Consider the following 13,841-nt stretch of genomic DNA (forward strand, 5'->3'; position numbering starts at 1 on the left):
AAGGCTAAATCATGTGCTTTCTTGCCCTCTCCCAAACACATTGGACTGATATTCGTTATTGCACCAATAATTTTAACTTTTTTATTACTAAGTATGGAAGGATGCCTCATAAGATAAAAATAGTTCCTGTTGTATCATCAGTCCAGCAATAGATTAGTGAAGATTAAAAAAGGATTGTAATGCCTTTTTTGGCCTTGAGAAAGCTCTTATTGTGCCTATGGTTCAGTTGGCATGTTGATCATTTCCATCTTAATGTAATCTTTAACATTACGCTGCCACAGGTGAGGTGTTAAGTAATACATTAAGACAACTATTTTCACTGAGCAATTTCACAAGAAATATGTTTTTAGCTAAATTAGACATTTAACAAATGTCATTTGTAATTCAAAGCAGAAGAGAGAGTACCCTTAAAAGCTATTGATGTGAATTTCCCAACATAAAATAATAATTATGTTTTTTTTATTTTAATAGACGTTCTGAATGTGAAGTTATGTACAGTGCAGGAGACCAGCATAAAGAAAGTGCCAAAGACCTTAGAATTCTCAGGAAATGAGCCATAAGCAGTTTTGTCTCCAGAAATTCTTCATTCAAATTAGGTAGAATCTACAGGTCCTGCCAAACATGTAGATACGATGTGCTGAATGTTTTTAAAACTTTAAAATCATTTAGATGAAGCCTAGGAACCTCAAAGATCAGGCAGAAACATAACCTGTGATATTTAAAGCAAATAATGAACGAAATAATTTAGATGAAATATTACAATCTGAAGATTGCATGAGAATAACTGGATTTTAAAAAGTAAAATTAAGGGGGAAGAGAAAATTAGAAAGGGTACAATTGGTAAACTGAAATAATAAATAATATTTCTAAGGGAAATAATTTCTTGATAGATGATTTCTGCATACTATGAACATAAATGCAAGTGCTGTAAATAGAGCTATTGACCTTTGGGAGGCTGGCTTGTTTTTATCAAAATCACAAAAGGGAAAATTTAGTTTGCGAATTTTCAAACATCTATGCAATTCAGAATCCAATCAGGTTCTCCTTCCTTTTTACTTGATGACTTCTTAAAAGATAAATAATCTCTCGGACCAAGAAGTGGGTACACTGGCACTGTTAACTCTCTCGCCCCAGAAATTTCACTCTGTTGAAAAGATTATTATTTGGGGGCGGGGAGGGGGATGCAGAGGTCTTTAGGACCCAGCAGGCGGCGGCAGGCGGCAGTTGTGTGGATCGCTGAGAGACTACGAGGGTCCGGTTCAGTTTTAATTCTGTCTCTAATCTCTGCAACAGCGGCGCTTCCCGGGTCCCGCGGCTCCAGCGCCCGCTCAGCCGCGGCCGCCGCCGGGCGAAAAATCAGAGCCGCGTCCGCCCCATCACCCACCATGGAAACCCTCCAAGGAAAAGTGGCCCCGGACGCGCGTGCCTGAGGATTCCGCACAAAAGAGGTGCCCAAAATGAAGACCTTGATGGTGAGTCAGTTGTGGCAACTCCACTGGGCAAGGCGGGGATCCCCGGGCTCAGCGTCCCCGGGGCGCGCCGGGGACCCTCGGAGGTGCCTAACCCTGCGCTGCGAGGCCGCCTGTTACAAAGGGACAACTTTCCACCTGCTCCGCGTCCCCTTCCGATTCTCCAGCTCCGCCTGGCTCGGAATCCCAGAGCCAGGATGGAAACTGGGGTTGCTTAAGCTCCTGAATCTGTGGCCAGAGGTCCGAGGGGCCGGCGGAGGGCTGGCGGAGCGATGCGAGAGTGGGCAGATCGCTCCGGGGACGGGGGCTACTCAAAAGCAACAGCCTGGCAAAAACTAAGTGGGGCGGGGAGGGGGGACCTTTGCAGACTTTCTTCGTTTCCTAGTCGGATTTCAAACTTGCAAGGATCACCAAGGTAAAGCCCCAGGGGCGCAGGAAAGGAGGGGTGCAAGGACTAAAGATTCCTAGCCGCTTGGCTGGAGCAGAGGGCCCCCTACCCAAAGTGCGCGCCCACCCCTGCCCTGCGCCCGCGCGCTCTCCGGCCGGCAGCCGGGCGCCGCGCACCACCTGCCCTCTACCGAGAGATCTGGGCGGCGGCGGCGGCCGAGAAGCAGCGATGTGCCGGGAGCATCCCCTGCCGTACGCGCGGGGACTGCGCCTCTGCCCTGGCTGCGCACGGCGGGGCTGGGGCTCGGGACCCCCAGCGCCCCCGATCCTCCCCCGCCAGTCTGACCGCCGCGCAGGTGTCCCCGCCCGGCGCGCTCCTCCGGGCTCCGCGCTCAGCCGCTCTCCTCTGCTCTCTCCCGCCCGCCCGCAGCGCCATGGTCTGGCAGTGTGTTTAGCGCTCACCACCATGTGCACCAGCTTGTTGCTCGTGTACAGCAGCCTGGGCGGCCAGAAGGAGCGGCCCCCGCAGCAGCAGCAGCAGCAGCAGCAGCAGCAGGCGCCGGCGACCGGCAGCGCGCAGCAGGCGGCGGAGAGCAGCCCCCAGCCGCGCCCTGGGGCCCCCGCGGGACCGCGGCCGCTGGACGGATACCTTGGCGTGGCGGACCACAAGGTGACTGCGCGCCCGCCACTCACCCTGGGGATCCCGCGCACCTGAGCTTTCCCCCTTCCCGGGGGCTGGGAGGCGCAGTGAGTAGGTGCCGTTCGGAGGCTGGAAAGGGGAGTGGACCCGCTGGGGTGGGGTGGGCCAGTTCCTACTTGGTAGGAATTCTTATTTGGAGAAGGATGCAAAGTTTTTCAGGAAATAGGGGTGAGGTGAGTGGACCCCAAAGCCTGATTTCCTAAGAGAACCAGCCCGGGAACTAGAACCCCGGATCCCCAGAATTGCAGCTACTGGTGGACGTCCGGTTCCTGAAGCCTGGGGTTTGACAGCCAGGTCGCTCCCTCGGTGGGAGGAAACTGGGGACGTCGCGGCTACCAGCCTACCGGGAACCGGAAGAGTGAGCGCAGCCAGCCCGCGGCTGCTGCTCAGGATGGAAGGTTCCCTCTGATCTCTCCCACGCAGAGCTCTGGGCTGAGTTTCCTCGGCCCTGGGGAGCGGTGCCCAGGCAGGCGTGGAAGGCTTGAGGCACAAACTCAGCTTCCATTGGCTTGAAACTCGTCGTAGGGAGCCTGTTTTCCTCTGCCTTCCGGGAAGCTGCTGCATGGCTTGGCTAATAATTAATAAGATGAATTTTTAAAAATTGAGCCTCCTTCCCCCAGAATAATAAATCTCTGGTTGCAGCGTGTGAAGCCTCTGGGAGAATCTTAATCAAGTTTCCTGATTCTGGAGATATTTTGATACAGTTTAAATGTATCCCTTATTATTTGCAGCTGCTAATATATTTTTATTAAAAGGCAATTCCACTCGGAATCTGCTCTGTAAAGCTACAGGATTTCTTGAAATCTCCCAACTAGTCTGCCTTTTATTTTACTAAATTTTGTGGTTGTGAACAATGATACTTAGCATATACTCTTTTTCTGTGAAAAGATTAGTCTTGCCATGCATTAAAAAGCCAAACTTTTTAAAAATATGACAATCAAAATACTGCCACTCACCTGTACAACGCACAGCCCTAAGGATTTGAAGAGCACCAAAGAATTTAAGGCAGGACTCAGCCTCAGGAATTTTTATATGCCTGAGGAAAAAACAATATACCATGAAATGTGTACTGACTGATAAACTGACAGATACAGATATATAGTAAAATGCTAGATATTTAATATAAACAGTATTGTAGGGGTGCAGAAATGAGAAAGATCACTTCTCTGGAAGGATCAAGGAAAGTTTCTTTGAAAAGGTAGAACTTGCACTGGGAGGAATTTAGGGAAGCAAAAAGGAGGGAGTGATTTCATTATGAAGTGATTTCCCTCCCCCCCTTGGCAGAGCTGGGGTTGGGGGATGGGATGTTGGTAAACTCTTAAAATCCAAAAGCAGAGGGCCATCAGGTTTACAATTATAGCTTCAGTTTTCTCTCTTAGTTGTTGATTGATTACACACCTTGTATCTGCATGTGCGAGCAACCGATAAGGGCTGGAGTTCTAGGGAAGTTTAGACATGGGCTTCTGGCTGTGGATGGATGTAGTGTTTGTAACTGGTGTGTGATGGATATATTGAACTTGTGGATTTTCATGACTATTGCTTATTGGAAACAGCTATCTAACACTTCTGAAGCTGATTGATTAATAGGGTGTCAAAAGGTAAATTTGCTGAAAGCTTCGATCTGCTTTTAGGCCAATATTCCTAATACTTTTCTTCCTATGTTTTAGGTCCAGACAGACACCAGCTATTGATAGCTTAATACAAAGTATAGTGCCTTCATACTCATTTTCAAAAAGATTTTTATTCACACAAATATATTTGATTCCATTCTCAATATATCAGAGCATTACTTCATTAAAATGAAGAACGGCCCTTTTCTATTTTGGAAAACATCCTGAAACTCTACGTGGGAAATGGAAATAATCTGTAGTAAAAGGGTTTTATAAACTGTGAAGTGCTATATGAATGATAAATGTTGTGTAAATGTCATTGGAATTCTTAGCAGAGGAAGGTCTTTGCAGATAATTTTCAATACCAATGAAATTTTTTTGTGGAAAACCAACGTCTCACAAAATTCCATGCCTAGAGGTTGCAAGGGAGCTTACCTCGCCCCAAGCAAAGGAACAAATATAAACATTAAAACTTATGCCTTCTCTGTAGACATTATCCCAACTGTCCCACCAAACTAAACGTAAACTTCTACTCAAAATGCACTCACTGATCCTCGTTACTGCTACCATTTAGCCGGCTGGAAATTGGGCAGAGATCCATTTCCCATGGCCATTTGAAGGTGCGTGTGTGAAATGTTTATGTTCTCTACAAAAGTTGCTGTTTAATTAGGTTTATTTGAGATCTTCTGTAGTCTTGCTTAGGCAGAGGTAGAAATCATTTGTTAGAATACTGCTAGGAATTTTTTTCAATTAACACAGGAGAGAGCAAGAAATGAAAGCTTTTCTGTTCTTATTATATTGCCAGATGATACTCAGATTGCTTATTTTTTTTCACTCTCACATCAGGCCTCTGAAAAATTATAGGATATGCTGAACGTGATGACCACTAAGCCATATGCTGCTGCATATTGCATCAGAATCCAACAGACTTTTTATTTGCCATTGACTTCCAGAGTCGGGAGAGAGTTACAGATATTATTTAGGAAAACGTTCACACCTCCATAGCTGGAGGTCCCGAAGACTGATAAATATGTAGTGTTTATGTTCAGTTACATGATGTTATTAACGTTATAACTCCAAGATTAAATTCAACAGGTGGTCCTAATCCCTAGCACCTGAATTTCACAAATTACAACCTGCCTGCAATGATAGTCTTGTCTCATATGGCTGCAGTTTGAATTACTATTGAGATTAAATCACTATGTACTTTTGTTGAAAGATATGCTACAAGTCAAGTCAGTGATGAGCAGCATGTGTTGAAGCTTAAAATAGCACTTTCCATGGTCGTCGTATTCCCTACTTCCTCTTTCACAAAATAATGTGATGTGAGCTGCAGTTGTAATTCCAGGATGACTGAATGAAGGCTACTCAGAGTTTCTTGTGATAATGCAGGCATTTCATTTTCTGTTAGAGTCTTTCTCTTCTTTCCCATTCCCCCTCCCCAGACCTTTTCCCACAAATGTTCCACCATCTCATTTCTATCTTGTTACATGTCTTTCACTGCAGCTACTAGCTACTCTATCTGTATTCTGCCATTACTCTCCTGGTCCCCATTTTTGGAAGCCATTGATCTCTAACCAAAGTAGACCAACACAAGTTAAGAAGCCAATTTTCATGGCTTTGAGAATCTTTTGCATTTAGAGCTGCAGTGTAATGTATAACCAAACTAAAGTGCACACACACACACACACACACACACCCCTATTAAATTAAGCAACTCTCAGAGGAAAGCTCCACATCTTAACAGCAGTGTGGAAAGAGACATAGAATGCAATTCAGTTTCCAGTCTGGATCTGGTCTGGGTAGATAAAGTCATTTACCATCTGGTTCACCCTGTGAAATGAAACTATAAGCTGATTCCCATTTCCCGTGGACAAGCCCTTATCACAGAAGGCCCACTGTCACCTGGGATGCCCTTTTCTGAGATGGCTTAAGGAAGGACAGTGATCAATGGGTTCTGAGGCCGAGCAGCTATCACCTGGCTTCAGAAGTAGCCCCCAGGGATGGATTTTACACATACCAATAATATGCTTGTCCTTGGTTCTTTCTTTCTTTAGTCACTCAGTTATGCAGACAAATAAAAACTGTTTAGTGGTAATAGTATATTATTGCTGTTAATTGGCAGATGTCCCATTGGAGTGATAAGTCAATGCATGAATGGAAAATAATCCAAAGGTAGAATTTAGGTACATGCCATCTAACTTATTCTGAAATTATGGAATAAGTATTCCTCCTTTAAAAGAGTATATAAATTCTCAAACACAAGTTCATACCATTTATTAGACCCTACTTATGACATTTGAGCCATCCAATGAATGATAAATAATTTGGATCTCAAGGAAATTCAAAGTGAGCTAATTTTCGGTGCTCATGTATTACAAAATTTAATCTGCCAATGATGATAAAACTCTGTTCCTAGAAAGCATCAACCAAAAGGAATCATGAAATAAACTATTTTTCACAGGTGAGGAGTTGCAATAATGTGGTTGCTTTTAACAGAAGTGTTTATATAACATTTATTGAAACACGCAAACTTCTTTAATTCCAGGACAGTCAGGAACGTTTTTCCAGCTTCCCACAGGGGTAATCCCAAGATACCTCTGTTCTCTTATGCCTGGTAGCTGAGTTGGACCTGGCTCCCCCTCACGTTCCAGGCACGCTGGCTTTCTTGCTGATCCTTGGACACCCATTCTGCCTCAGGTCCTTTGCACCTCTCTTCTCTATTCCTGGAAAGCTCTTCCCCCAAAATCTTTTGTATGGTTGGTTCCTTCTGGTCTTTTAATCCTCAAGTCACATATTATCTTCTTGTGGACCACACTCTAAAAAGTCCCCTCCTCACCAGTCCTTCTCTGTCATATTAGCCTATTTTATTTTCCTTATAGCATTTAACAATATCTGAAGTAATGTTAAAGTTTACTTGTCTATTGCCTTCCTTCCCCACGACTAGAATCTAAGTGTTGTGACAGCAAACTCTTTGTGCATCTTCTTGACCAGTCTAACCCCTGGTTCTAGAACAGTACCTGGCAGTTAGTGGGCAAACAATACGTATTAATTGAAGAAAAGAAGAAAGTGAGGGTGGAGGAGAGAAGCACAGAACTACCTCATCTATGTCAAGCTTTTTCTCTAGAAGAAACATCAACACAGAACCAGAGGTCTAGTATGTCTCATTTTTTTCTAAATTTGTTTTGCTAAGAAAGAAATAATAGTAATAATAGAGAGGCAGAGGAGAAAGTGGTTTAAGACAAAAGAATATTTGCAAATAGGATTCAGCAATATATGTTTTAACAAACTTTGCTTATAATTCTTGTACACATTAGAGTTTGAGAAACGCTGTTTGAAATGTTTTACATCATTATGAAGTGTTGTTCTGTAGCTAATTTGTTTCTGGTTTTTGAACTAATCAAGCCATTAGTAAATGTTCATCGAAGGCAGAGTAGTTTGAAAATTGAGCATTCTGGAGGAAGAATGCGGTCCTACCCTCAAAGAACCTTTGATCTGATTGGAGGGAAAAGGTGAAGAAGCAAGAAAAGTTAAATAATAAAGCAAATACTAAATAATAATATGAAACCAGGAAACAGTACATCAAGGCACTGATACTAAAATGGAGGCAATTTCTGTGATCTTTCTTCCTCTATAACATAAGTTAAATATTGTTATGACCTCAGGAGTTTGTAAAGCTTTCAAACTAACATTTTATTGTTCCTTAGCCTCATATATGTATTTGTGAGTGTATGTATGACATCCAGTGAATAATTAGTAGACAACTTGGATATCAAAGCAACTTCAAACTGGATTGATTTTAAATTGAAAATATTAGGTCTCTTTATGCTTTTCCTTTGGCATGACATAGTATCTCCTGCACTCTTGAAGCTGAATCTGGTTTCAGCTCTCTTTGTACCATATGGTGACCATCTTAACCAAGCTAAGTCTCATAACTCATGCTACGATGAATGTGAATATAATTGTGTCGGCCACAGAGTATTTGCAATTAGGTCTGTCCTAGAAACGTGACACCTGTTATAAAGATTAATTTCCATAATCTCTAGGGTCATGTGGCAGTGCAGTATAATTCCTGTTCTGCAAATACTAGGACTATGAGAGATTAAGAATGAGAAAGGGCTTTGATAAGTTAAAACACAGTCATTCCAGAAAACCTCCTGTTCACCTATTCTATTCTCTTTGAGCAGCTGTATAGGATCTTAAGTATAGAAAGACAAGGAATGATTATCTCTTAAATAATCTTATCAGCCATACCCTTGAACTTGATCTGAGAGAAGAATTCACTTAGGATTCAGGGAATTTATGACCAAATGATTGGTAAAATTTGGGGGGTAGATGCATTTATGAGATGTACTCAGATTCTTCTCTACAAGCTCTTTTAGTCTTTAGCACTTAGTCTGGTCCTGGGACAAATAAATATTTTTATTGCATGCTCTATTCAATATTGTTTCCCAAATAAAAATCACAGGGATGCATATTCTCAGCTTAGACGACACATCTACAGGGAAGCCTTTCCTGACTTATAGCCCAGGTTTGATCTGAACTATATCTTTTGTCTTCATATCTGGGATCCCATGATAATACTTATTCTGGTTTATTGTTATTTCTTGTCTAAAATTGTCTGCCTTCCCCACTAGACAATGAACTCTTGGAGGCTGGGGATTTCTTTTCTCTTTTTCTGCCATTGTATTCTCAGCCTTTAAACATAATGCCTGGCATATAATGGGTCTTCAATTAATAGTTGTCGAATAAATGAATATCTCTATATAAGGATTATAAATTTCTTCCAAAATAAGCCTACCTCAAGAGTTTTTGACCATTGGAGTTACTGAAAAGGAATAGCTGCACATCATAAATATCAATTTTTCCTGCCACAATTTGTAGTTCTGTAACTAATTCATTTCTACCTTCTAGTACTAATCAGATCTCTTAAAACATACTCAGAATTTTAGAGCTAGAAGGAAAACTTAAAAATCATCAAAAGGAATTCACAAGTGGTTGTGTGATTTTCCCAAGGTCGCTGGTTAGTGGCAGAGCTAGGGGTGAAATGCAGGTCTCTGATGTGAACATCATTACCATAAGGGAAATTCAGTGCCAATATCCTTGAAGCAGTGACTCAACATGATTTCGACAGAATTTATTAAAATGAAGAGCCTAGGCCTACCCAGTTATTGGAAAGAAATAAATATTTAAACATCTTATTATTCTGAAATGAATATGAGAATATGCCTCTGGATGGTTAGAAAGAACCTTCTCCCAACGACTGACTCTGCATTGGGTACTCCAGAGGCTGCATAAAAGGCATGGTACTAATGTAATTGGGACAATTTGCAAATCAGAGTAGTAAACCAAGCCAAAAAGGAGTGTCATGTTTAATTATTTGCAGAAAGTGCTATGACCAGACCACTCATTTAGCTGAATTACCTTCTCCACAGTGGGGAAGAAAACATCATCAGGAGACTTAGTTAACCAAGTGTTTGAAGAACCGCCATTCTGCAAATATCATTGACTCCCCCTAAATTCTGAGATGCAATACTTTGGGATAGAATTACTTTAGGCAAATAAGAAACTATTTTACCTATGGTAGGGAAAATTAACCTTGATCGTTGCAATAGCTCAGTATGAAAAGGAAACTTTTTTATTACATTATCACTTAATGGCTAAGAAGGTGTCTATAGAGTTCCTGGGAACCGCACAGATTCTGAGTACACTCTGGCAGAATGAAATGCAGTGTTAAACAAATTTTTAATAAGAAAGCATATTCTGGAAATTAATTGCACATATGGGACATCTCCACTGACTAAACTGCAAGCATTATTGCGTTTCCAATTTACAGATCTGTTCATGTTCCTTGTGTGTTTCCAGTGGCTTCCCATGGCCCAGAGGATTGAAATTCAGACTCCTCGGGAAGGCTCAGGAGGCCCAGCAGGGTCTGCCTGGCCTACTCCTCCAACCCCCACCCCCCTGCTACCCCCAGCCCTGGGCACCACCCACCCAGAGAACACAGCTTGCTGTTTCACACCTGCATTTCCTTCGGCAAGGAATGCCCTTTCCCCTTTTATTCACCAGGTAGAGAACTAATCATTCATTAAGATCTAGCTGAAGCATCTCCTTTCTGAAGTTTTCCCAGCTACAACCTCTGTGCAGAATAGACCCAACATTCCCTATGCTACCTGCACACCAGTCAGTCAGTCACATACTGGCTGCATACCTGCTCTGTGTTAGACACAGGGGAGGAAACAAGATGAAGAACCTAGTTAGTCCCTGCCCATGGGAAAATCAGTGGAGGAAATAAATGTTATAATTACTATACTTTGGTAAGTGCTAAAATATTCTTTGTATCTTATACATGCTTCTAATTGCACAATATTACAGCTGTTTTTCTGCACGTTTGTCTAACTAAACTCTACCTTCTTCAGACCAAGAATATAACTTATCTATCGTGGTATCTCCAGAACCTAAAACTCAGACATGTCAAAACTGAGTAAATCTTTCTTGAATATTGGGTGGGCAGAGTCCTGTTGTAATTATATGTAATATGAAGAGAGTTGAACAAGCCTGGCCGATAGACTTACTTATCACAGGAATGGAAAGGAATGATACGTAGAGACAGAAGGACCTCCTGTGTGTGTCACGTATATACGTCTTTAATTTCTGCTTTCCCTTTAAATACAGAGCAACATTTGCTCACTTTTCCAGAGAATGATTGACCAGATGTTGAGACGCAATTCTGCCCACGTTTGAGGACATTATGATGTCGTGGGAGGCAGGGGGACACTCCCAAGCCTTTTCCTTGTTGTGAGCTCTTGGGCAAGTCATAGAATTTCTAGGCTTGAGGTAATCTGAGGAAGAGGAGGTTAAACTATACCCATTAATTCCCTCCTTTATTAATAATATTGTGTGCCTACTACATATCTGGCATTGTGGTCAGGACCCAGGAGGCAAGGAATGATGAAAAAGATGCGATCCATGACTCCATGAAACTTACATCTGTTGGGAGAGGCAAAGAAACACACAGTTTAGTTACAGTGCAGATTTGGATAGCAATATTCACATGCTACAGAGATTGGTTTTTATCCTGCAGTAAACACTGGGGAAGTCTTTATAAAGTAAACCAGAGGAGTCACTCCATCGGATGTGTGTTTCATGGCTCACCCTGGCTTTGGTATGGCAGAGGTTGGAGTGGTTCTAGGTTACAGGAAGAGGGACCAGTTAGCAGACTGTTGCTGTGGTCTGAGTAAGTGACACTGGTGGCCGGAGGAAAAAGAGACCCAAGATTTCTGCCCGCCCTAGGCTTCTGTGACTGCCCACCCGCTGGGTCTGTGCAGACAGTCTGAACACAGCTTCCCCAGCAGCAGAAGGTTTGTGGTTCAAGATTGCCTCAGAATAGTTGGTGAAGAGAGTCTGAGAATGATCCCAGATGGCACTTCAACTTTTCAACTTTGTCTAATTTTGAACCTTGCTGTGTATCTTAATACCACATACTGACTTGAGCAAAACAGCGGTGTTACGGTTAGGGTTAAAGCAAGCTGTTTGTGGAGACTCCATAATGCGTACCGGCAGCAACAGGAGTTAAACCTTCCACCTGCAGCAGAACCAGTGGGGTGTGGACTCAGTGTGTGGCAGAAACTTTATTAGGTAACATTTCTACCGGGGGTGGGGGTGGGGGAATTTATTCTAGAATACCTTTGTCAGGGCGACTGTTATATAATAAATCTTACCGGGTATAGATCTGTCGGAAATATCAGATAGAGAGTGGTTTTACTCTCATTTCCCACGCATCTATAAAGAGAGCAATTATCATTCTTTTAAATCACTGAAGTTTGTTAACAACTTCTAAGGAAAGGAAAGGAAAGTTTCCATTTCAGTTGCATCAGAAGGAAATTGGCCATGAAGTAATGTAAAATTTGTCAAGAGGGAATCTGGTTCCTAATTCATTCAAAAGCATTTGATTGGAAGCAAAAAAAATGTATCCATCTGAATGAACTCTAGTGTAGGGGGCCCAGATTTGGAGTTACATGGCAATGTCACACCTGCCAGGCTGCTGTCAGGGACATATCCAAGGTGTCCTACATTAGCTGAAGTGGTACCTGCCTTCCACACGGCACTGAAAGCCATAGAGCTGGTTTGTTTCATTTTTATTCCACTTGTGCATGTTTTGAACAATCAAAGCACAGGAAGTGATAGTGTGCTGCTTGTATTCTAGAACACGGAAAAAGGGAAGAGGATGGTAGGGATTTACGTGTGTTGCCAGCTGTCAGCATCACTAATTCTGTGAAGAATTATGCCCATCACTCTCATTAACAATCGGATGTGGTTCAGGGCTTAGTTTGAAATGTGATGGGTTTCTAATCCAAAAGTTCAGAAATAAAAGTCAGAAAAAGATGTCATGGAGAACAGAGTATCCCAACTGAAGAAACCTGCAGTAGTGAAGCATTCTTTTATTAATAGTTTGTTTTGTGCTGCTGTAACAGAATACCACAGCCTGGGTCATTTATTTATTTTTATTTTTTTTTTTTTTGAGACAGAGTCTTGCTTGTTGACCAGGCTAGAGTGAGTGCCGTGGCATCAGCCTAGCTCACAGCAACCTCAAACTCCTGGGCTCAAGCAATCCTTCTGCCTCAGCCTCCCCAGTAGCTGGGACTACAGGCATGCGCCACCATGCCCGGCTAATTTTATATATATATTAGTTGGCCAATTAATTTCTTTCTATTTATAGTAGAGACGGGGTCTCGCTCTTGCTCAGGCTGGTTTCGAACTCCTGACCTCGAGCAATCCGCCCGCCTCAGCCTCCCAGAGTGCTAGGATTACAGGCGTGAGCCACCGCGCCCGGCTCAGCCTGGGTCATTTATAAAGAACGGAAATTTCTTTCTCACAGTCTGGAGGCTGGAAGTCCGAGATCAAGGCGCTAACCAGCATCTGGTGCCTGGTGAGGGCTGCGTGCTCCGGAGGGAAGGAATGCCGTGCCCTCACTCAACTGAAGGTGGAAGGGCGAGAGAGAGCAAACTCCCTCTGCCAAGCCTTTGTAAGGGCACCTAATTCCATTTCCAAGGAAGGAGCCCTCATGGCCTAATCACCTCTTAAAGCTCCTCCTCTTGACACTATCACATTGGCAACACCTGAATTTTGTAGGGGACACATTCAAACCGTAGCAGGTAAAGATACTCTAATTAGACCCAGGACCAAGAATAAGGACCAGAGTGAGAAATAACACCAGTGCTGCTTCCTTGTTAACAGGGAGATTCTCTTTCTGGTAGTACAGACAGGAAATGTTGATTGAGTTCCCAAAAGATAGCTTGTCATGAACTCCACAGCGTCTACGAAGGGGTCACAGTTGTTTGGAATTATTACATTTGAATATGACTCGATATGCTGTTCAGTAACAGAACATCAATGGGCAAAAGAATCACTTAGTTAAAATAAATTCCTCTGGCTAGAACCCATGACAGCTGGGGAAGACCAGCAACTCGGGTTTTTTCTAGAATGAGCACCATACTGTCCCTCTAAGATGAGTAGGTTGAAGTCCTTTAGGAGTTGTAAATTTCAATATTGACTGATCTGACAGGGAAAGGACCATTCTTAATGGCCCCACAGAGCATCCTGACAGTGTCTCAACCTTTGAAAGTTTTAAAGGGTGGAAGGGGGCCAGACCTTACTTTATGGATCTTCCAGGGG

General features: G+C 43.0%; 1 protein-coding gene across 1 annotated transcript in view; it reads left to right on the top strand.

Moving 5' to 3' along the window:
- Positions 1-1,216: 1,216 nt before the first annotated feature.
- The window catches only part of ST6GALNAC5 (ST6 N-acetylgalactosaminide alpha-2,6-sialyltransferase 5), a 160,237-nt gene continuing 147,612 nt past the window's right edge, over positions 1,217-13,841 (top strand). The window contains exons 1-2 of the mRNA XM_012787893.3: positions 1,217-1,472; positions 2,287-2,526. Coding sequence (XP_012643347.2) covers positions 1,458-1,472; positions 2,287-2,526 — 255 coding nt within the window. The 5' untranslated portion in view covers positions 1,217-1,457. The remainder of the gene's footprint in view (positions 1,473-2,286; positions 2,527-13,841) is intronic.

Source organism: Microcebus murinus, chromosome 2 (assembly GCF_040939455.1).
Source record: "Microcebus murinus isolate Inina chromosome 2, M.murinus_Inina_mat1.0, whole genome shotgun sequence".
Taxonomy (NCBI): domain Eukaryota; kingdom Metazoa; phylum Chordata; class Mammalia; order Primates; family Cheirogaleidae; genus Microcebus; species Microcebus murinus.